The following is a 23,773-nucleotide window of genomic DNA, read 5'->3' as shown; positions in this document are numbered from 1 at the left end:
TTTAGTGGTAACACCTAATATCCTGTCACCGGGGGGAAAGGGTTGTTAGTAATGGGGTCTAATGAACCCATTGCTAGCAATACACTCTATCAGGTCGACCTCCACGTGGTTCCCCCTGGAAACCATCGTGAACAATTCTTGTTGAATTCGTCACAATGGGCTAACTGACCTGCTTCATCCTCACCTATCATCCTTCACTGGTGCCCCGCCTGTGTATACCGATAGCGCGAGCGGCGCTACCATTCCAATATCACCCCATTAAAATACCCTGTAACCATGTAGTATAAGGGTGTAATTTCAAAGTATTCGTTACCGTTATTTTATGGTTCGGTCGCATAAATTATCTTTCATGTCACTGCATAGGTACTTTTTATTGTTGCTGTTTTTACAATATTTGTAATTTGTTTTTAAAGTTACATAAAATGCCTGAAGATATTACAACAATTTAAGGCTAATAGAATAAATAAATAAGGTTAATAACCTTTAACACTGGTAAAAATAAATAAAATCGTGGAGGTGGTTTTATACTATTTACCACTACTGTGGAAATTTTATAATTCAGACTTTGTAACTTATCTCTGCTATGTTATAACTAAGAAATATCGATTATATGCTCATTTTGTTTAATTATAATTAAATCGAATCAAAAGATCCATTAAATCCATATCAATTAAACATCAATGTAATATCAGTTGACAATTACGAATGTCAAATTTAAAATTGTAATCTGTCATTGTAAAAACAGCTTCAGTTTCGTTTACTACCTCATTCTTTTTATTTCCAATTGCCATGAATTATAATGTTAATCCTAAAAAAGGAATATATTGCGATATCGAGTAGAAAATGTATTTGTAATAGTCCTTTCAAATTAAATTAAAATTTGAATTTCATACCGAAGTGACAGTAGGTACTAGTCCAGTAAGTATAGTAAATAATACAAAGTTAATTTATTTCCAATCACCTTTGTTGTCAATGTTGAGTACGTATTTAACTTGTACCATATACAACAAGTATTTCTCTATTATATTACAATGTTGTAAAGTGATTTTAAATATCTTTTTTTTTTCTTTCAAAAACTATGGAAATTTCATAGATATTTAATTTAAAAAATGAAATAGATGTTAATGTTTTAAATATCATACTTTTTAATTTCTATCACAGATAAGAACATTCCGGTATATCTATGAAAAAAAAATGACCTTAAAGTATTTGTAAACATGTCTATTTAAATAAAGATTATTCTATTAACTTCCCGATATCTAAGATGATAAAGAAAAGTGTAGAGAGAGGAAGAGAGATAAAGGAATTATTAGATAAGTAAAAAAAGGAAGATAAAAGGACTTAAAATTTTAGATATAGCTAAATATGAATGAACGAAATCAGTACCGAGAATAGAATTGAATTTACTCATTATACCTGCCTGTGATTTAAATTTGTACCCTTAAATTTACCTATATTAGGAATTGACACATTCTATCCATTTTAGAAAACTATAATAATTCTAAAACTTATTTGTAATATAATAAGAAACAAGTGATAATAAAATTTACACATAAATTTAAGTTTACTGATGAATATAATAAATAGTCTTGTAATTCAAATTTTTTAATTCTATCTTTAATAATCTAAATGAAAAATGCATATTATGGACTAACCGGCTGCTTCCAGTAGGGCTTCAAGTCTCGCCTGCATTTCAGGGTCAACGGCCCTCTCAGGGTCATCGTGAGACAGTAGGAACTTGGATGACTCTGCACCACCACCTTCTTCCTCCATTTCCGCCTGCCAATGTACAAATATTATGTATTAATAAATGTTATTAAAATATACAGTATATTCAGAATTTAACTGATAAATTTTAATTCCTGAACAGCTTGTATTGTATAATTTTTTTAATCTCGCAAAGCAAAACAATAAAAATATCAGGTGTAATGTATGTATATAAATGAATTCCATGTAAATATCTTAGATTCTTAATTCAATTATGTTTTTTTTTAATGAGTATGTAACAAAATTTTATGAATAAATGATTTATTTGCATTATACAAATATAGGGAATAAGCAAGACAATTGATAAATGTAACGATACAGTTGTATAAGTACAGTGAGGCAATGTTATCGCTGAATACAATCGCTGAATCAAGACAACCTTAGAGTAATAGACTACTTATTACTATATATGACCTGAATTTGACAACTCTTTTTACAATCGGTAGAGTTTACTACCTTTAGGCACCAATAAATGTTATGGTTAATCATAGATATTTAACCTTCCAGAAATGGTGTAGAATAAAATATGTAAATTTCATATAAATTGATTTTGGTTAAATTGTAATGTATATATGATCATGAGAGTCAAAAGGGATGCTTTAAGTGACTTTATATAATCTAATTTACAAATTTCTATCCATAAAGTCATCTTGTTGATATAAATTGCTGACATATCAAATTGCAAAAGTGAATATCTGACTGACAAAGATAAAACGTAAATCAATTAGGGTTCGAAACTTCAACTGTAATTATGGGTTCTTTTTGGCAAGTTTAAATTCATTTACATTCTTCATTCATCTTTCTGGTTCATTTATAACAAATTTTTAAGCACTTTACTGGGTTGCAATAGAGGTGACTATTGTATACTTGTTTGGATGAGAATGTAATATTATGATAATAAGGTTGCTATAAAAACTCTAATAAAACAATACAAGTCCTTAGAGTTTGGAATCAATTAAACTCCAAATAAGCATAGAATAATCATGGTCAGATCACCAAGCTTAAAGGTCAAGGCAAATCAATATAAAAGGTTGTTTTTCCCAAAATTCCAGGGCAAAGTAGAAGTAAACAGCTAGCATTATTGATTACACTAATAAATGGGATAATTAAAATGATGGTACCATTTATTTGGTACATGCGGTCTCTACATATTCTCATAAATAAGATATATTTCACAATAAAATAAAAAAAAGCTACTATGAGAAAATTAATATGTGTCCAACATAAGAGTAAACTTTACTGTTTGCTAAAAAAATATAAATACTTAATTAGAATAGGTGAAGATATTATGCAACATACACAATAAAATAGATATAGAGGTAAATTCAAATGTAAAACGGAACTTAAATTCCTTCTATTTTTATGAATAAGTAATAACTTTAATGGCTTAAAAATATGTATTGTCTAAAAAGAATAATAAAAGATATTTTTATTTATAAGTTACAGATATTTTAAAATAGATTATTTGTTATTGTTAATATAACTGTAGTTGTTCTGGGTTACTATGTAAGTACAACTAACTTTGTCTATTTACATACATTATAGTCAGAAGGTATTCATATTTAAACAGGTACAGAAAAATTGTATCTAGACAATGTTTGTACATGAGAGATATTAATGAAAAATTGATATGAACGGTTTTAATTAGAACAATAGATGACAAAACAATAAATTTTAGAAATTTAGCAAAAACAACTGCATCAAAGTGGATGCCTTTTTTACAGTTGTGTTCCTGAAGGTTTAACTTAAAATCTGGTGTATGTTTTATCTTAATACATCATCTAGAAGAAGTTTGTTTCATTAGTTTTTCTACTTCTGAAATCTAATTATGTGAAATAGCAGGTAAAAAGGTAGTTACTGTAAAACAGAATTACAGCGATAAACAGCTTAATATATTAGACTTATTCTACAAAGTAAATATATTCTTCTGAAGTGTCCATTATCTTAAAAATTCATAGAGTGGATTCTAAAGACTATACATACACATAGGTACATATATCATTAGTCATTGGATTTGATACAATATAATAAGGCCAATAGAAGTTTTTGATTTTTTTTAATTAGTTATCTTAAAAATGGCAGACATTTCTATTCAAATATACTTTTTATGCCACAATATCTTCACAAATTATTAAAGTGATTTTAATAATTATTAAACTATTTTAATTATAATATATTAATTTATATTCAAGTTAGTAAACCCATTAGTTGCAAGGAAATGAAATACATTTCCTAGACCAACTAATGGTATGTGGGTCATTATAATATAATAAATTGTTGCATGTTAATAATCAGTATCTAGCAATTGGTCACATGCAGTGTTTTAGTCCAACACATGTTTGGTTAGGCAAACAAAATAGGAACCTTAGTAAGGATATACATATCATAGAATTAAATAAAAGTAATAGAAGTACATAATTAGAAAAAAAAAAACAACCTAACAGCATTTTAAAAATATTGTAAGCCTTAGCAAAATAATGTCTTTAGCATATATTTAATGATTTGTTGATCATATAATTATTATTTGTTAAAATTACAGTAAAACAATTAAATCTGTAAACAATTTCTACAATAACACTTTGTATTACAAATAGTTTATCTTAAAAGGTATTGGAATCTATTCAAATAATAATATGTCAAGACAAACTTGAGAAGCAAGTATACATTGATTAGTATGTTACAGTAAGCGGACACTGATTGACACATTGGTCAGTGGGTAGCATCGGGTATTTGGTTAGAATTACAAGGACCATTCAATATTAAGAAAATGAGTGGTTTGAAATCGTCCAGAGCACACACATTATGAAGGTTAACAGTAAGTCACTCAAACAGCAATTGGTGTTGGTGAAGCCCTCCGCACTCAGTAAGGTTATCTTCGACTTACCAACAGGTCTGGCCTACTTAGGCACAAACAAGCCAGCAAAATCTATAACACCAATGAGAAATATATGAGACATACTGAGCATGTGGTGCAAGGACGACCTTACGGCTAGCGGTTGCTTTTAATGGTCCTAGTAATTCACCAATAACCATCATTTTTGCGCGAATACTAGTCGATGGGTTTGCACTCGTTGTCGCGTCAAAACACTCGAGTGTACTTGCCGTTTATACGGACAGTACACAAAATTAAATAAAACAGACATGTAGATCAAAACAACGTCGCATAGATGCATGAATCGTCGATGTACATTGAAAAAATGCGTGATCCAAGAAACATGGCCTCCGTAGTTCACTTTATCCAAAACACAAATAGACAATGAAAAGAACCTTACGGGAATCTAGACCGTTAATATCGTGAAATAACAAAGAATCAATTAAATACTGTCTAGAGGCGGCTGGCATAAATAATTTCATGCATTACTCAGTAGTACGTATGTACTTATGACTTTCTGACGTTTTACGGAATATTTGGCAAGCAACGTACTTCAATGGGAATGTATAATAGATTAGCCTCTCGTGGCATGCTACGCACGATATTAAACAAATATTGCTAAATTTCATCTTAATTTGATCTATAAAGAAATAGTACGAGCAAACAAGACATGTACAAGATGTCCCTTGCAGTATTTAGAGCGGTACAGATAATCACATTCTCTCACTGCCACCGCCTCTGTTGAAAACAAAACACGTTTTACCTCGGACACAGAATCATCCTCGCTTTCCGAAGAGTCCGTCATGTATTTGGCAGGCACTCCTGAATATGTTTCGGTTTCAGATTTGACCGGACTCGAAGCCGAACTCTGAGGAGTGGACGATTTTACCAAATCAAGTTGCACATTCACCTTATCGATATTTCGGTTTTCAGACTGTCCAACATTCTGCATTTTTGTCCTAATACAATAAAACTTAATTAGTCTTTCAGTATCAACACTTCTTCTATGAAATTAACACGTTTTTATATAAGCAAACAAGATTTATTTCGTCATTTAGCCAGATTGTGGCCCGCCATGTCTACTACTATGGATGGCGAGTTCCTGTCCCGGATGCTTCAAGTAGGCTATCCAATTATCTACTTCAGTCTCCCTCTGGCGAAGAAAATATGAACTTAATGTGCTGCCATCTACTTCCAAAAACGCACAATTTTGTAATAGAGTATAATTTTTTACTTTTTTACGATTTTATAAGTACAAGGGAATAGGCAAAGTTATATCGATGAAGATTATCATTATTATAATAAATAATTAATGATAATATCGTTAACATTTTCAACATACTTAAGTGCAAGAAAGATACATAATAAAACTGAAAACCTATTTGAAAAACGATCGGACTAATAACGTTTTAATAATGGTTTTTCTGTAATGGCAATTAAATATTATTATACTGAATGTCAGCCAATAAATAAAGAGTGTAGTTTATTTTACGCTTTCCTATTGGTTGATTATTGACAGAAAGTATAAAATGTTACCATACATCTGAAAACTAAAATAGTAGTAATACATGTATTATTGTTTATCTATGTCAGTCAATGACCACCTAAAATATTTCTTGTACAATTTTTTCCGTTATGCCATTAATAGAAAAAGAGACGATTATTAAAAAGAAACGGTAAAGACTTGGAGATATAGTTAGTTTAGAGAGATAGTTATTGTTAATGTTATTATAAGAATGATCTAATGGCTCTTGAAGTAAACAATTACTTACCCACAGAGAAAAAACTAATGCATGTTCCTTACTATCTTTAATCTATGCAAGTCGAAAATATCTAAGAACAAGGAATTATATAGAAGGAATAATAAAATAAAAACTGTAAATCACATAATTGCCTCCTTTCTTTTTATGTAAATATAATTAGTACAAAAAGACGAAAGATATACTATATATAGGCTAGTGTATAGAAAATATTATATAATACGGTCGTATAACCCTACCAAATTCAGATACAACCTGCTTGCATAATTTCTGCATAAACTGTGTCGAATATATAATCTAGTAATGTAAATTTGTCATTGACAAATAATTGACATATCAAACATTTTACTACGCACACCACAAGGACTAACTCACGGACAACCGAAGGGTGTACCGCGGGTTGGCTGTCCTAGTGAAGAGAAACATCGTTCACAGCCACTCCTCCAGGTGCAACTTTTAACTATGTACGCATTTAGGGTAGAGTTATGTAATAATAGAAGTCCCATCCGTGTGTTTGCAGTATACAAACTGCCGATCAACAAGCTAGCAGCAGCTGACGTTGAAGCCTTGTTCGAATCGCTGCTTCCTGCATCGCAGCAGGAGACTGAAACTGCAAACACACATCATGGAATTCAAATACGATCGGTGCCGAAAGCAAAAAGCTCCTGGGGATAGTGGAAAACTGGAGATCACCGTTCACGGGTCAGAAGTCCCAATGCACTATTTCCACGACACCACAACGATCCTCAACGTGCTCGACATAGCTTTCTATAAAGGGCTGGTCAACGACGCAGGAGGTTCTCTCGGAGGACATTCTTTCTGATCACCTGCCCGTGTGCATGGATATCCCAATGACTCCGGTACACCTGACACCGCAGGTCTCGTGCCGCCGGACCGACTGGGAAAGATTCAAGGAATTGATGCTTCAGAATACGCCAACGATGGCAATTTCAACCTCAGCCGACGTCGAGCGACTTGCAGGAGACTTGTTAGTCTCCATATAAGCCGCCATTCAAGACACGACCCAGCCGTGTAGCATCAACAAGGCAACGAGCGGAATACCGACCGCAATCCTTAAAAATCTCGCCGACAAGCCTCGTATGCGCAGAGACTGGCAGGACACAAGATGCCCCACCCCCAATCAACATTTGTTTGGGGTTGAACAAACTAACCGCCGAACTCAAGAGCGACATCGAGTCCCATAAGAAGGAAAGTTGGAAAAGATATGTGGAAGAAGCCGGCGATGATTGGAATAGCATCCACCGTCTGTGTCGCTGACTGACCAGTCGCCACCCCCCCCCCCCCAGTCCGACCTCGACCAAGCCTCGGAAAGCCCCCAGCAATGATAATATATCAAATACGGCGCCGCGTCACCTGCTACCATTGCAACACTGACGCGCCTATATAACGGTATTGTGCGCACAGGGTATTTTCCAGACCTATGAAAGATAGGCAAAGTCATTATGCTGCCTAAGCCTGGCAAGAATGTAAGCAACCGGAGTCATACCGGCAAATTCGGGTTCAGGGTGGAATACACCACGACGCTGCAATTGACAAGAGTTCTACATATGTCACGAGCGCTCACAACAAGCGTGAGTACGTCATTGCAGTGTTATTGGACATGGAGAAGACTTTCGTCCGCATGTGGTACAACGGTCTGCTTTATAAGTTGGCCACACAGATTGACACGCAAGAAGGCTGGTCCGAGTAGAAGGCTCCTTCCTTCAGGACAGACGCTTTATGCCTTATTATATTATGAGCTCATAAGTACGTGAGGAACACCAGAAGAAGGACCTACAGATCAATCCGCCAGGCGAATTCATCGGCAGCTTGGCTACCAAGATCTTCGCGCGCGTGGATGCGTCGACCTGGGACCACCTCAAGGGTCTGGCACCCCTACACGCGCGACCTCCAGACTATTAGCTGTATGCACACGAACTCATAGCTCGCGTACACGAAGACCAAGAAGTAGAAGCCGATCCCTGATGAAGGCAATGTTGCCGCCTGGCTCATTCATACGCTGGCAGTTACTGTGCCTCTCCCATGGGGTCTCACCCGGTAGGTGAAAACCGCGTAGATTGAGTTAGACGTCGCATCAAGTAGCAGCCGTCGAGTAACAACTCCAATGACCCGCGCATTTTCATGCGCGGCTGATAGACACTACCTGAGAGGAGCAAAACGCGCCCGGACAGGTTTTCCCGGTTCTCTCGTAGGTGGAGTGCGAGAAGACAACGAGTAATTTGTCCAGCAGGTATGTAAAAACCGTTGTAAATGGATGCTGCTCGTACAGAATAAACATAAACGATTGCGACCCGCAGGGTTCTGTTTGATCACCAAAGCTGTTTCTGCTGCTGCATATTTATGATATGTTAACCTTAGGCAACATTCATGGTTATGCGGATGAAAGCACACATTAAACAGGTTGTATCAATGTCCATCGTTTTAATCGTTGGAGACGATCGTAAATAGTTTCTATCTCAAATGAAGAAAATATTAGCTAGGGTCTCTGATTGGGGACAACAAAACTTAGTCCAGTAGTATAGTATTATTTACATATTCATTATTGCAAAATATTATCTCTGGTCCAGTTTAACCCTGAGATAAAAGCTATCACTATCACGTTCATCGCTAAAAAACCATTTTCTTTGGCTCCACAATTCCAAGGTACGGGTCTTAACATTCGTAAAAGCATTGGGATCCTTAGCGTCGACGTCTCTAGTGACGGACAGTTCTGCGGCAACCTTGAAGATAAGGTGAGGCTGGCATTCAAAAAACTCGGTGTACTGAATAGAACAAAAGAATATTTCACGCTGGATTAGCGACGAGCTATGAGAATTGTTGATGATCCCAAGCTAACAAGCAGTATCAAACCCTTAAGTCTTAGAAGAGTTTTTGCCTCACTCTGTGTATTCTATCGCTTGTACAACGGACTATGCTCAGAATAATTGTTCAACATGATGCCCACCCCCATGATGATAAGTTTACCCCCATACCTTAGAGCCTAAATGGTTGCATATAGCGCGATTTCAGAGATGTTTCCACCCACAAACGCTCAGGTTATTCGAGGTTTTTCTAAGAGAGTAAAGCATAAGGTTCTTTAAAAAAGGGATAAAGAGGTTTCTTCAGGGACGGACACGCATGCGTAATGCCGGGGGAAATACGTGCATTGCAGGCGTTTATATGCTACTGTAACCGCTTGCCATCAGGTGAGTCGTATGCTTGTTTTCTATCTCAGTGGTATAAAAATAAACTATTGTCAATTTTTTTTATACATATCAATTCTTATAAAACCTTCGTGTTTTATGTTAAATTTTAATAAAATTGTCATAAGTGGATGTTTATGATTTAAATTATATTTTCTTCTCTTGTTACTTTTATAAGTTCCATTCCCTATTTCTCTCTTATGTTTAATAGTTTTTCCTGACTATTCTATTTACAAAACACAAGCCTTATTTTTAGTAATAATAATATAAAACGTATGATTACAAAAAAAAATTTATCCAAAATTCCTATGTCTTCCTTTATTTTGTGTTCCGTTTCTCGTCTATTGTATGTGTTGTAAGTGGCATGTTTTTAATGGTAATAATCAGTATCACCGCGCTATCAGTATACACCGGCGGGGCTCCAGTAAAGGATGATAGGTGAGGATGAAGCAGGTAAGTTAGCCCATCGTGACGAATTCAACAAGAATTGTTCACGATGGTTTCTAGGGGGAACCACATGGAGGTCGACCTAATAGGGCATATTGCTAGCAGTGGGGCTGTCAAACTCAATTGCTAACTCTTTCCCCCTGTAAGTGGCATGTTAGGCAATACTAGTTTATTGCTAAATTCCTATCCTTAAGAACAAGGAATGATAAAATATAAACAGTCAATTATATGGTTGCCTCTTTTCTTCTTATACTAATATTATTAGTAAAAAGAGGAAGTGACATATATTATCAGTTTTTTTTTTTACAACACAGGGGGCAAACGAGCATGCGGCTCACCTGATGGTAAGTGACTACCGCCGCCCATGATCACCCACAACACTAGCGGCATTGCAGGTGTGCTGCCGGCCTTTTAAAAAGGAATATACTCTTTTCTTGAAGGTTATGTTGTCGTATCGGTTCGGAAATACTGCTGCTGGAAGTTGATTCCAAAGAATGGTTGTGCGTGGAAGAAAGTGCCTTGAAAAACGCACGGTGGAAGACCGCCACTGCTTGACTTGGCGTGCTTGACTTTGACACCACAGATGATTGGGATGAAACTTTAGTTTGTGGTGGGTTGTACGGTGCTGAAAATCAGCAGCAGGTATCAATCCGAACAATTCCTCACAACACTCCCCATGATAAATTCAGTAGAAGATGCACAGAGATGCAACATCTCTGCGCAGTTTCAGTGTGTCAAGTCGGACAGTAAGGCGTTGACTATCGATAATTCGAGCCGCCCGACTTTGAATGCGGTCTAACGGAAGGAGATGGTACTGTGGCGCTCCTGCCCACAGGTGAGAACAGTATTCCATATGCGGCCTGACTTGGACTTTATATAATTTCAGGCGGTGTTCTGGCATGAAATATCGTCTCACCCTATTGAGCACTCCTAACTTTTTGGAAGCTATCTTAGCCTTCTCCTCCAGATGACCGCAAAACTGGACGTCGCAAGATATATCAACGCCCAGAATTCCTAGACTCGACTTTTTATCAAGGGAAGTGCCCTGAAAGTGAGGAGATACGACAAACGGCGTCTTAGTTATTTTTTTCTTATCAGTTACTTTTTTCTCGATTCGTAGTAGGCTAGAAATTAATGAAAGGCAGAAAATATTTAATGTCAATTATTTGTCAAGGACAAATTTTATATTGTTAGATTATATATTCGATAAAGTTTATTAGAAAGTATGCAAGCAGGTTATGCCTGAATTTGGTAGAGTTGTACGGCCGTGTAACGTTTTTTATACACTAGTCTAAATAAAAATAGCAACTGATGGTGTATCTTTCCTCCTCTTTTTACTAAGTATATTTGCATAAGATGAAAGGAGGCAATCATATAATTTACAGTTTTTATCATTCCTTCTATGTAATTCCTTGTTCTTAGTTCCTATCTATCCTTAATCTATGATACAGACATCATAAGTGGGGACCTACAATATATGTAGTTAGGTGTTCTTTACCTTTGAGTTATATACTCTTTCCCTATGAGTGAATGTGAAAGAGTTAGTTATTGAGTATCCGAGCCAGTGAAAAAAAAAATACACTTATTTTTATTTATATGAGGACGAACAAAATATCTGAATTGAATAAATAAAAAAAATCATCTATTTGTTCTTGGAATAAATAAAAAATAATAATTCTATTATGTTTAAAATTATTCTTGTTATTTAAATTATGTGTTCTATTATTAATATGTGTTACATTTAAATTCATAATTATTTAAATAGGAATTTATTTATTTTACAAATGTGTTCGTCGTGTGAACAAGATATGAAGCCCCCAAATGAAAATCAGCTGATACTTCTATTTTTACCAATTTCTTTTATAATATTAAATTTATAGAAATTGTAAAAAAGTCTATAGAAATGTGTTTTATTAAGAGTACCTAAGATGCTAGCATCTAAAATGGCAAGAGACGGTGATCTGCCTACTATTTTTAATCCAAAGCGTGTACGCACACCTTCTGTCATAATAACAAGTGAAGAAGTAGTGGAAAGCGAACGTGCTGGTGGCGATTCAGAGAGAGAACGTCCTAATGGACCACCAACGCCGTTGAGTCCGCGGGCGCCGCTTACACCACAATCTTCGGTGTGTTCAGCGCCTCCTTTGACCACACAGCCGTCTTTGCAGCAAGCTTTCAGCGAATCGGCAGCTAGTAGCCAAGACGAGGAGAGACAGTTACGGGATAAGAAGTGCCCCAGATCCTGTTGCTCAAGATTTGCTAAGAAGGTATATCTTAAAAACAATTTGCTATTACAAACACAATATGAAACTTTGTGGCAACTACTGGCAGGGAGAGGGATGGGCACCCCTCTTAAAACACCTCTAAAGTCTAACTGTCAACCCACCTGCCAAGTGTGGCAACTACTGGCAGCACCCCCGAGAGGGAGGCTTATGTTCAGTAGTGGACAATTAAAGGCTGATATGATGATGATATCATTGTTTATATTGATTGTAAACTGTTTTATGTTTTAATAACTAATTATAAAAAAGATTGCTAAATGAGCTCTTTATCTTGATAGAGTAGATTGTTAGTAATGGGGTCTAACTAACTAATTGCTAGCAATACAGCCAATCAGGTTGACCTCTATGCGGTTTTATTAAAATTCTAGTGGAATTCATCATGATGGACTAACTGACCTGCCTTTTCATCCTCATCTTTCATCCCTCACTGGTGTCCTGCCAGCATATACTGTTAGCACAGGCAGGGTTACCATTCCATTATCATCGATTAAAAAAAAGGTCAAGCAAACTTGTATATTTTTAAACAAGTTGAATCCCATGAATAAAATTTAATACTATATTTTTTAAGGAGAAAACAATTGTTAGTAAGGTCTAACAGCTCCATGTGGACCTCCATGCATGGTAATAAGATATTCTTGATAACTTCATCATGCTCTCCATGACAATAACCTGACCTGTATTTGACCTCATATATCATGTCTCACTGGCATTCTTTTGGTGTATATCAATTTTTATACAACTTAGAATGGCAAACAAGCTGACGGCCCACCAGATGGAAAATGGTAACCGTCGCCTATAGACATGAGCAGTACCATGTACATAACAGAGTATACTGTTTCGCCCATGATACCCCACATGCGTTGCCATTCCTGAGGACTCAGATGTTATTCCCCTGTACCCAGTAAATTCACACCTTATTACTTGTATGTAGAATAGTATAGAAATAGTACTAATAGCATTTGTACAAATTTTTGTGTAATAAAGAATAAATAAACAAATAGACTTTATTCAGATATTGATTTTGACAAAATAATAACAAACTCTTTATAGAGCACAAAAGATATGTTTACAAGGAGTATTTATACAGAATGTGCATATACAAAAGGCAGCCTTATTGCTAAAAGCAATCTCTTACACACAATCTGGATAAAATATGTACTTATAATATTATAATTAAGTGACAAGCATAGAAAGCCTTAAATAAAAAATCTTATAGGCAGAAAAAATTACAGTGGAATATAATTTACAGATCTACTATGGGATATGTATGACAATCGTCCTTACCGCATCTTGGGTCACTGCAACTCATTGTATCAAGCACATGTATGTCCAGAATTATGTACTCAATGGTTATAGCTATGTTTACAGTACAGAGTCGTCACTAGCCTACAATAATGTAACATCAAAAGTTCGTACACATGTAAGTTATAAAATTATTTTTTAATTTTCATGCAATAACTACCAGTTTATCTTATGTGTAATTAGATTGAGAAAGCTTAAATAGTTTCGGGCTCAATTCGTGACCCTTAATCATGAGCGGCTGTAAAACACGCGTGCCTGACTGAAATTTAGTTATGGTTTTAGAAATATTCTATTTTACTTAAATTTATACCTATGTGTTTATTAATACTTATAAGGTAGATATGATGTTATCTATCTGGTTCAACCAAATTTGATTCTAATCTTGTTAGCTCTTTATCACATGTTTATGTAATAAATAGTTAAATCTTACGTTTAGGTAATAAACATTTTTATAAATTTGCATATTTAAAATATCAGTATAACAAATTACATTAGTAAATTTAGTAATGCTAAAATATTACAAAGTGTTTCAAAGTATGCAAAATTATTTTATTATGTTAAATATGCAACTTTTTTTTTATTACAAAAATGTAACTGTAAGTAATAATTGCTTAAAATTTTACCTCATTTTTTATTATATTAAATTTATAATGTTGTTGTTTCTATTTATGGGATTAAGACTGTGCTATTATTGTTTCAGAATCTGTACAATGCCCCATTCTTCACGGCATGGTTCTGTACCAACTGGCTAATATTTTTTTATCCATTGTACGTGATAGTTATGTTGATCCATAACAAGTGTAAATCACCCAATGATATTGTTTTTGATGCCTTTACTGATTTCAGAGAAAAGGGATTTACTTTTGGTAAGTAATATATCGGACCGTGTGGTCCCGGCATAGAATAGGCCACCCCTTCCTTTCTCGTGGGTGTCGTAAGAGCCGACTAGGGGAGGGCGAGGGATGGGCAACAGCGTCCCTCTTAAAACATCTCTAAAGTCTAACTGCGGTTGCCAATCCGCCAGCCAAGCGTGGCAATTACTGGCAAAACCCTTCAAGAGAGAGGTTTATGTTCAACAGTGGACAGTGGACCTATCTATAATAAATCAGACATATTGAAATGTAAATTTTGTATGAATGTTTAGACCTCTAAATAAATGCCCACATATTTTCATGTATATTTGAAAATATGTAGGCGATTGTATTAAATTGAATGAAATTCGTTGAATGGATTGGTCATAATTTGATCACAATGAGATTTAATAAAAATTGCTTCCTAAATTGACCTGACCGAGAATCGAAGCTGGGACTTCATTTACGCAAAGCTACATGCTTACCACAGCGCTAATTATCAATAGTAAGTGTGGGTATATATAGTAATATCTGTATGTTGTAGTTACAATATCTATACATATATTGGTCAAATATCAAATATTAGATTATCCAATATAAAATATCGAATAGAAAAACCCGCTCATAATGAATATAGATATGCGACTGGTATGGGCGATATGGAATGAGATGTGATACATATAATAATATGAATATTATTCCTACTCATTATATATATACACACATACATACTAACACATATACAAATACATATACATACATGCATATAAACGCCTACACAAATACATAAAAATATATAAATACTGTTCACGAAAAGTATGCAAGAAATAAGTATGCTAACCAGACATGTAAACATATTAAGAAGATATCAGATTAGTTATTCCTAGTCAATAGATTGTTATAATATGATTGTTATATTTTAGCACGATTCATAAGTCGCTGCGGCTTGTTCTGCCTTCTCTGGGTGGTGACTATCTATATGTATACATACTCATTGAAGATCCTACTCTCCACTGACGTCGTGACACTGTTTGCCACCAACGTATACTGTGTCTACCTACTCTCGTGGGTTATACTGCATGAACAGTTTGTTGGTGTTAGGGTAAGTCTAGTCTCTTAATCATTTCACCCGTTTATTCATAAAAACTAAAATCTGCTACAGACCTATTTTCAGCTGATTTAAAAAAAGAAGGACTTTTTATGATGTTTGTTACTTCATAACTCTGTCATTTATTAATTGATTTGGAAATAACTTTTTTATTTAAAATGATAAACTTTCAGATTGTTCCCATAGATTTTTTTTTTTTAAATAAAATCAGTAACTTAGTTTGTAGATTAAAATAACTAGTTTTGTCACTGAAGTCTTTTTTTTTTTTTTTGTGAAATATAGTTTTATAACAATAAAATGTATCGTCACTTTCTTTTAAATTAAGAATTTAGCGCTAAAAAGGCAGAATACATCAATGTGTTGGCTATACATTTATAGCGATAAGACCCCCTTTTGTACCTTTATGTGTATATTTCAATCTGTATTTATGTTACTGTATTTCATTTGAATTATTCACTTGTCATTGTATATTTTTATTTATGGTGCAATAAAGAGTTAAATAAATAAATAATACATTTAGGTGACATTTTTATGAAAAAAGAATTCATACATATACTATATATACAACTATTTAATTTATTAATAATATAAATAGTATTTGTGTGTTATATGTGTATTTCTTATGTATTATTATGTATTATTATTTCAGTAAGTTGCTATAATTATCTTACATGTTTTTCTCCACATCTGCCCTTCATACGCTTTCTGTTTTTACCTAATGGTCAGCTGGTAGAGAATGCCATATGGCATTAAGCTCGCCACTTGTACAAAGTTTTATTGTGTAATAAATAATAAATAAATATATTAAAATCGCCGTCACCGCATAGATCGGTCCTCCCCTTCTTTTCCCGTGGGTGTAGTATGAGGCGACTAAGGAAACTCAATGGTTGACGGATAGGCAATAGTGTCCCTCTTAAAACATCTCCAAGGCCTAACTGCGGTTGTCAATCCGCCCGCCAAACTTGGCAACTACTGGCGAAACCCCCGAGGAGGAGATCGATGTTCAGCAGTGGACAGTTAACGGCTGGCATGATGATGTTGATATAAAAATTTCGTGTCACAATGTTGGTTCACGTTATGATCCGAAACCACTTTTAAATACGCTTTGTTAAAATTTTGTAAATACTAAAATATTTTTTATAACAAAAACATGGAATATAAATAAATATGATTCAGATTTGTAATCCAAAATGGGGTTGAGGCTTCAGTTGATTGTTTACATATACGACACACGTCCAACACATTATCCACCTTTCCTCGGCAGTTGGGTAAAAAAGAATTTATTGTGTAGATCGTGGCAGCGATATTATGCGATACGGGCATAGCTCTGCTTGCGTACATGGACGGTATCACTGGCAGCTCCACCCTTGGTGGGGTCGTGCTGGCCGCGTGTGCCGCTGCGGGATTCGCTATATTCAAGGTATGGTTTTGTTATTTATTATTAATGTTTTATTTTATTTAATACTAGCGGACCGTCATGGCTTTGCACGGGTGGACATTTTTACAACATTTTAAAAAGTGGTTATTGTGACATAACGATAATAGTTGGACATATAGTATCGCGAAGTTTTTTGTAGGTATTGATATTTTCTTCAATATTGTGGAACATACTTTTGTTCTATTACCAATAGTTTCCGCAGCGCACACGACGAAAGATATTTCATAACATTTTCTTTACATCTTGAGTTACGTTACTAAAGTTTTAGTAAGGATCCCTAATCTTTTCTAGCAATAAATATAGCCTATGTTACTCAGGGTGAATGTAGCTTTCTAATGACGAAAGAATTTTTGAAATCGGCAAAGCAGTTTTTGAGTTTATTCATTACAAACATACATACACACAAAATTATAAATCTTTCCTCTTTATAATATTAGTGTAGATGTAGACTATTGATCCGGCCCGGCTTCGCACGGTTAGATAGGATTTCGAAAATAATATACAAGTATAATAGCCTATGTTTGAGTATACCGACTAAGTGAGGGTGAGGGATGGGCAGCAGCGTCCCTCTTAAAACATCTTTAAAGGCCTAGCTGCGGTTGCCAACCTGTCTGCCAAGCGTAGCAACTACTGGCAAAACTCCCCTTATAGGGAAGGCTTATGTCCAGCAGTGGACAGTTAACGGTTGAAATAATAATAGCCTATGTTACTTGCTGACAATGTAGCTTTCTATAGGTGAAGGATTTTTTATAATCGATTTAGTAGTTTTTGAGTTTTTTTAATTACAAACAAATAACTGAATCTTTTCTCTTTATAATATTACTAGCTTTTACCCATAATTTCGTTCGTGTGACCGGAATATGCTCACTGAATAAGATAAAAAGCGGTCTTTATTCTACATAGATACCATATAGTGTGTATATACCAAATTACAAAGTCATTAATGTCGTTAAGGTGCTAAGAGGGAAAGTCTTTCATATTTATAACAATAGTAAGGGTAATACTGTTTTTTTATTTATACAACTTAGAATGACGAGTACAAACAAGCTGACGGCCCACCTGATGGGAAGTGATAACCGTCGTAAGCCTATAGACATGACCAGTACCGTGGACATAACAGAGTATACTCCCATGATACCCCCCCCCCCCCCCCGCGTTGCCATTCCTGAGGACTCAGGTGTTATTCCTCTGTACCCAGTAAATTCACGCCATATCCCACCCTTCAAACCGAAACACAGCCATGCAAACACAACTGCTTCACGGTTGAAACACGAATGGGACAGATGTACCCAAGCAATCGACTTTTGTACAAAGTCTTCCTCTGGTAAACTATATACTTATATTACGTATTTTGATAAAAAAAAAAACATTAAAATGTTTTTTATTCTTTTGATGGGATTAAGTGTCATTAAAATTGATTTATTTTTATTAGAGTTTTTGTTAATTTTGCCAAAAGTATAGCGAATTGATGAGACTGGGCAATTGTGATATTCTATAATAGGTTATGTGTACAATATTACATAATCATAATCCAGCTATAGCGGCGTGCTGAGTCGGGTCGTTGATCTCACTAAAATGTAGTCGAATACATTGCAGGCGGGCTTATCAGTCATATTCGTGAACAGATGTTGCTTCTAATGACTATTTTGTTCAAATTTAACAGGACTTAACGTCATGAAAAATTTTTAGGCTCAAAATTTTGTTTGTAATACTTCGGTAAATGCTAATGTTTTTGATTTTTAATTCTGTATTAATAGTGATATTCATCTTATATGGGACTGTATATATTTACTAGTAAAAATTATATTTAAAAAAAAAGTCAAATTTGATACTAATATCTTAAACAAACAAAAAAAAGCGGTGAAAATAATTTCTAATAGATTGTCTATAGGTGATGGTGAATACTTTATACCAGATTTTTTTATGCAACTTAAAATGGCAAACAAGCTGACGGCCCACCTGATGGAATGTGGTAACCGTTGCCTATAGACATGAGCAGTACCATGGACATAACAGAGTATACTGTTTCATCCATGATACTCTCCATGCGTTGCTATTCCTAAGGACTCAGGTGTTATTCCTCTGTACCCTGTAAATTCACTGCCATATCCCACCCTTCAAACCGAAACACAGCCATGCAAACACAACTGCTTCACGAATAGGACAGAGGTGCCCAAGCAAACGACTTTTGTACAAAATCTTCCTCTGGTAAATACAGGCTTGTGTTTGCCATTTCAATTTGTATAAAAATATTTATCTCTAGGTGCTGTTTAGAAAAGTGATGGGCGAGATGAATTCTGGTCAGCGGGCGTTGTTTTTCTCAATACTGGGCGTGGTGAGCGCATCTCTACTGTGGCCAGTGTGCCTGGCACTCTACCTCACTGGCACGGAAATGCTGCCGTCACACCGCATGCCCTGGGTGCATCTTCTCGTAGCCAGCGTCTCACTTCTAGGTTAGACTATGCCCTTGTATTCATAAAGCGATTGTTTAAAATATCGATTAGTCAAATGAATCATTCAAATAAAATCAACACTGCTTATTGACTGCATTGGATACTGACGACCATCCATTGTGTTGTTGCCTATACCAGTCGGATATTAGTTACTGTAGCGTCAATAGACGCTTGCAACACTAGGACTGTCACTAGTGCATTGCCAATCTTGAAGAAACCTTAATATGACCTTTTTGCAGAATTCTATAAAGTAGTCTTTAGGGGAAACCTCGACAGGGGGATCATTCCAAAGCCTGAGTGTTCGCGGGGGAAAATTCCTTTGGAATCGTGTTTTTTTATTTTATTTCTTTATTTAACTCTTTATTGCACTATAAACAAAAATATACAATGCCAAGTGAATAATTCAAGTGAAATACAGTAACATAAATACATATTGAAATATACACATAAAGGTACAAAAGGTTGTCTTATCGCTAGGGCGATCTCTTACAGACAACCTTTATCATACGAATCAACGATATCTTTATTATCTTATTAACTATGTATCGTTCTTTTTCAGTGTTCCACCTAGTATTCCAGTTTGGTAATGTTGTGACGTACAATATATTCATCTCGCTTGCACTGATTACTGCTGTACCTGTTTCTGCAGGTAAAATATTACAATAAATAAATAAATAATAATAGTTTAAACTAATAGTTTATTCAGAAAACATTTTCATAAAAGGTTTATACAGAGTAAAATAACAGCTTTATAAAGTGAAGGTATTACACAATGTTTTTCGAAATGGTCTCCGCTATGTTGCAGCGATGAGCTACAGCGCTGATTTTTAGCGGGAGCCGAGGAAAGAATAGTTATTTATATATAGTTTTTGATTATAAAGCTAATTAAATATACATATAAACTTTTAACGTTAAAAATACGATTAAATTACTACCTTCTCCAAAAGAAAGTTACTTTATTTGGTATTACAGATTGCTTAACTATTCTAAAGATTATTTACATACACATTTGTAATTAGCAAAAAAAAATCATTATTTTTTTTCCTTTCAGCATTAGATGTGGTACTGTACGACGCTCGGTTTGAAGGTATGAAGCTGGCGGGAGTCATTTTGATCACAATAGGCTTTTTCTTGGTCATGTTTCCTGATAACTGGCCTGATTACATCATGAGACTTTTAAGGTGAATATCCATTTGTTATTTTTATATTACTAAGGTAACGTACAAATAAGGTAATGGCTCATTTGTTGGAAAGTGGGCACCGTTTTTTTTAATTTAATTTCAATACAATACAAATTCAATGCAAGTTTATAAAGATACATATAAACAATGATTGCAGTGACAACCCTACTAATACCAAAACATTGTTTGACAGCTGTCAATGTCATCCATTCCGTATAGTTCAATGACTCGATAAACTGCTGGTACTACCTTTAATCTACATATATATGTGCAATATAACACCAAATGCTAGGGGGGAAAAGGATTGTTAGCAATGGAGTTTGACAGCACCATTGCTAGCAATATATCTTATTAGGTCGACCTCCACGTGGTTCCCCCTGGAAACCATCGTGAACAATTCTTGTTGAATTCGTCACGATGGGCTAACTGACCTGCTTCATCCTCACCTATCATTCTTTACTGGTGCCCCGCCGGTGTATACCGATAGCGCGGGTGGGGTTACCATTCCATTATCATCCTTAAACACCAAATGCTATTGTCTATAGACATTACAGTATGCATGGTGCAGGTAACTGTTCGCGTATCATTTATAGCTACTTTGGTATAAGTGCCGAGATAAGCTCGAGAGAATAATAGGCAGTGACCATACTGTATGTATTAATAACGGACTTAACATAGATGGAGCCGTCGCCGGCAACGCGGTAACAACGGTTCGGGGCGCAACCGCGATGCAATGGACTACCGCACCGGGTACATACGCTCGCACCTCCGGTCGCCATCCGGCCGTGTCAGGTGACCGCCAGGCGAGACGGAGGACATCGAAGTACGTACCATAGAGAGGCATCGGTTATCTGTCCGCGGCGACATGCGTAAGTTGTCCGCAGACTAGCACGCATTATATACATAAAGTAGTCGTGGTTCATACAAAGGAATTATAATTAGTCAATTCGTTAGACGACCGCCGAGCAAGACGGAAGATATAGAAGTACATACCATAGACAAGCAACGCTTATCTGTAAGCGCCGACATATTGTTTGTAGCCTTACAGATTGTAATCAAAAATAAATATTAACGTATTTTAATTTGAACTAAATCATATTGACTTAACGTATATTTTCGTATGGAATGTCTATTTTCAGCAACGTTCAGCATCGCTAGACTTAAGCGGTCATTTATCTATGAAAACGTTAATACGTTAATCCGGTGTAATTTAAATTGAAACCACGAGAAGGTTGTTGTTCATGCAAGGGAATTGTTATAATAATTAGTCGACTTGGTTTACACATACTGTCTAATTCATATTGCTCCGTATGTGGAATCCAGCAAGTTTAATCAAACTGAACTGGATCGTATTGTTTATTATTTTATTCATTTTGGCATCCATAGCATATATAGAGACATAATATAGTGACAATAACTTAAGAAAGCAAATGTTTAACACAAAATCTGCGTAGGCTTGTATATTTAGATGATTTTAGATGGAATGAAATCACTAGATCATTGGATTCAGTTAATCTCTGCACTTCTCAGGTAGTATGATGACGTGTAAAGTCTTATGTCGTTATGTGCTTGCATTATATTGACTGTTTGGTTAGACCAAAACAGTAGATTGACTTAACAAAATTCACTTTAGGTCAAGTCGAAATCGGTAATCGAATTGCATTGTTAAATGGACGTCACAACGTTATATTTGATATAATTTTGATTTGATCTGAAAGTTTTTTTTTTATACAACTTAGAATGGCAAACAAGCTGACGGCCCACCTGATGGAAAGTGGTAACCGTCGCCTATAGACATGAGCAGTACCATGGACATAACAAAGTATACTGTTTCGCCCATGATACCCCCCATGCGTTGCCATTCCTGAGGACTCAGGTGTTATTCCTCTGTACCCAGTAAATTCACGCCATTTACCCTGTTAGTACAGTGCAAAAAAACTAGTATAGTGTTACTATGTAATTTCATAGTGTTAACTTGATGTCTACATTCATTCGAAACTCTAGAACAGAAGGTCGCTAAGAAAAATACTCCTAATATTGCTCACAAGATGGCAGCTAATGGTACCTAGTAATTTATTTTACTGTTATTAAACAGACATGCCAAATTGGAGTAATAAATATGCCATTTAAATTACATACATATATTTAAACACCCGAATATTAATTACCCTTCTTTCTTTGGGTTACTTTACCCAACTGTAATTATGTAAATGGCTAATATATCTTTCAATTTTTAATTATAACGCCTGGATTAGTTTAAGTAAACAACAATTGTAGACATTGAAAAATGCGTTTTATTAAAAAATAAATATTTTTTTTTATTTGTTGTTACGATCTCGTTAAAGTTAGTATTATTAATACTTTTTTGTATAAGTTGACTATTGATTTGAAATTATGCTCAATAAAAAGGTATAAACGGAATATGAATTATCTCAATATATCGTCATAGTCGTAGAATACTGACGGATCTATATATGTAATATTTGACAGATCCGTCGGTATTCTACGACTATGACGATATAAAACGGTGTAACACAATAATATTTCAAGGAAACTTCAATTTCTTATGCTCATTATTGACTGAATACAATAATTCGAGACCTCAATTAATTGTCCAAATCTACATCTGTATATTTACAATTCACTGCAACTAATACTGTTTTCTATCTTAACGACTATCTTAACTTTTACGGGGTAGGTAGAGATAATCGAGAGATGACGAACTTTTTCCTTACCTACTATTGTAATCTTCAATTATGATCACTTTTGTATTACTGATATAATATTATTATTAATCAGTACCATATTGCACTTTAACTATCTATATATAAGGTACTTTATCGTCTTGATGTTGTGATCCTTCTTGTAGATCCTTAGTGTAGTATTTACGAACCTTTAAAAGTGAGAAATATATAAGATTTCCAGTGTGAGAACGTCGTGTTATAAACTACCTCTACTTAAGACTCCCGAGACTATGAGTCGAGTCAATAAAAAACATTGTGTCAATTTAATGTTTAGCCTAATTACCTGGTGATGAAAAACACCATTAACAAACGAAACTAATTTAAGAGATGGTGGTTGGATTGCCTTCTATTACGTGTGGATTCAA

The 23,773-nt window shown here is 35.0% G+C and overlaps 2 protein-coding genes across 2 annotated transcripts in view; one reads left to right on the top strand and one right to left on the bottom strand.

Annotated features, from left to right (window-relative positions):
• The window catches only part of LOC113518991 (ankyrin repeat domain-containing protein 17), a 64,890-nt gene extending 59,120 nt beyond the window's left edge, over positions 1–5,770 (bottom strand). Inside the window, exons 1-3 of the mRNA XM_052898588.1 lie at positions 5,403–5,770; positions 4,652–4,693; positions 1,656–1,779 (exon numbers count right to left, since the gene is read on the bottom strand). Of these exons, the coding sequence (XP_052754548.1) occupies positions 1,656–1,779; positions 4,652–4,693; positions 5,403–5,591 (355 nt within the window). The 5' untranslated portion in view covers positions 5,592–5,770. The remainder of the gene's footprint in view (positions 1–1,655; positions 1,780–4,651; positions 4,694–5,402) is intronic.
• Positions 5,771–11,447: 5,677 nt separating this feature from the next.
• LOC113518921 (putative thiamine transporter SLC35F3) lies at positions 11,448–23,773 on the top strand. Its single transcript, XM_026903952.3, has 9 exons — positions 11,448–12,316; positions 13,581–13,751; positions 14,334–14,499; positions 15,408–15,586; positions 16,884–17,012; positions 19,294–19,483; positions 20,043–20,132; positions 20,535–20,664; positions 21,343–23,773. The coding sequence occupies exons 1-9, from the start codon at positions 11,978–11,980 to the stop codon at positions 21,458–21,460; spliced, it is 1,512 nt and encodes a 503-aa protein (XP_026759753.1). The 5' UTR covers positions 11,448–11,977; the 3' UTR covers positions 21,461–23,773.

The sequence above is a fragment of the Galleria mellonella genome, unplaced genomic scaffold (genome assembly GCF_026898425.1).
Source record: "Galleria mellonella isolate WM207_F2 unplaced genomic scaffold, CSIRO_AGI_GalMel_v1 utg44, whole genome shotgun sequence".
NCBI classification, from domain to species: Eukaryota; Metazoa; Arthropoda; class Insecta; order Lepidoptera; family Pyralidae; genus Galleria; species Galleria mellonella.
Note: the sequence above shows the minus strand (reverse complement) of the source record. Positions and strands in the feature narration are given on the sequence as shown.

What these genes read in the sequence shown, in the direction of transcription:
- LOC113518921 (XM_026903952.3), top strand. Translation starts at nt 11,978, where the DNA reads ATGCTAGCATCTAAAATGGCAAGAGACGGTGATCTGCCTACTATTTTT. An exon ending in AACAGTTTGTTGGTGTTAGG is followed by an intron (nt 15,587 to 16,883) that starts GTAAGTCTAGTC and finishes TTTATTGTGTAG; the next exon opens with ATCGTGGCAGCGATATTATG. An exon ending in CGGGATTCGCTATATTCAAG is followed by an intron (nt 17,013 to 19,293) that starts GTATGGTTTTGT and finishes ATTTATCTCTAG; the next exon opens with GTGCTGTTTAGAAAAGTGAT.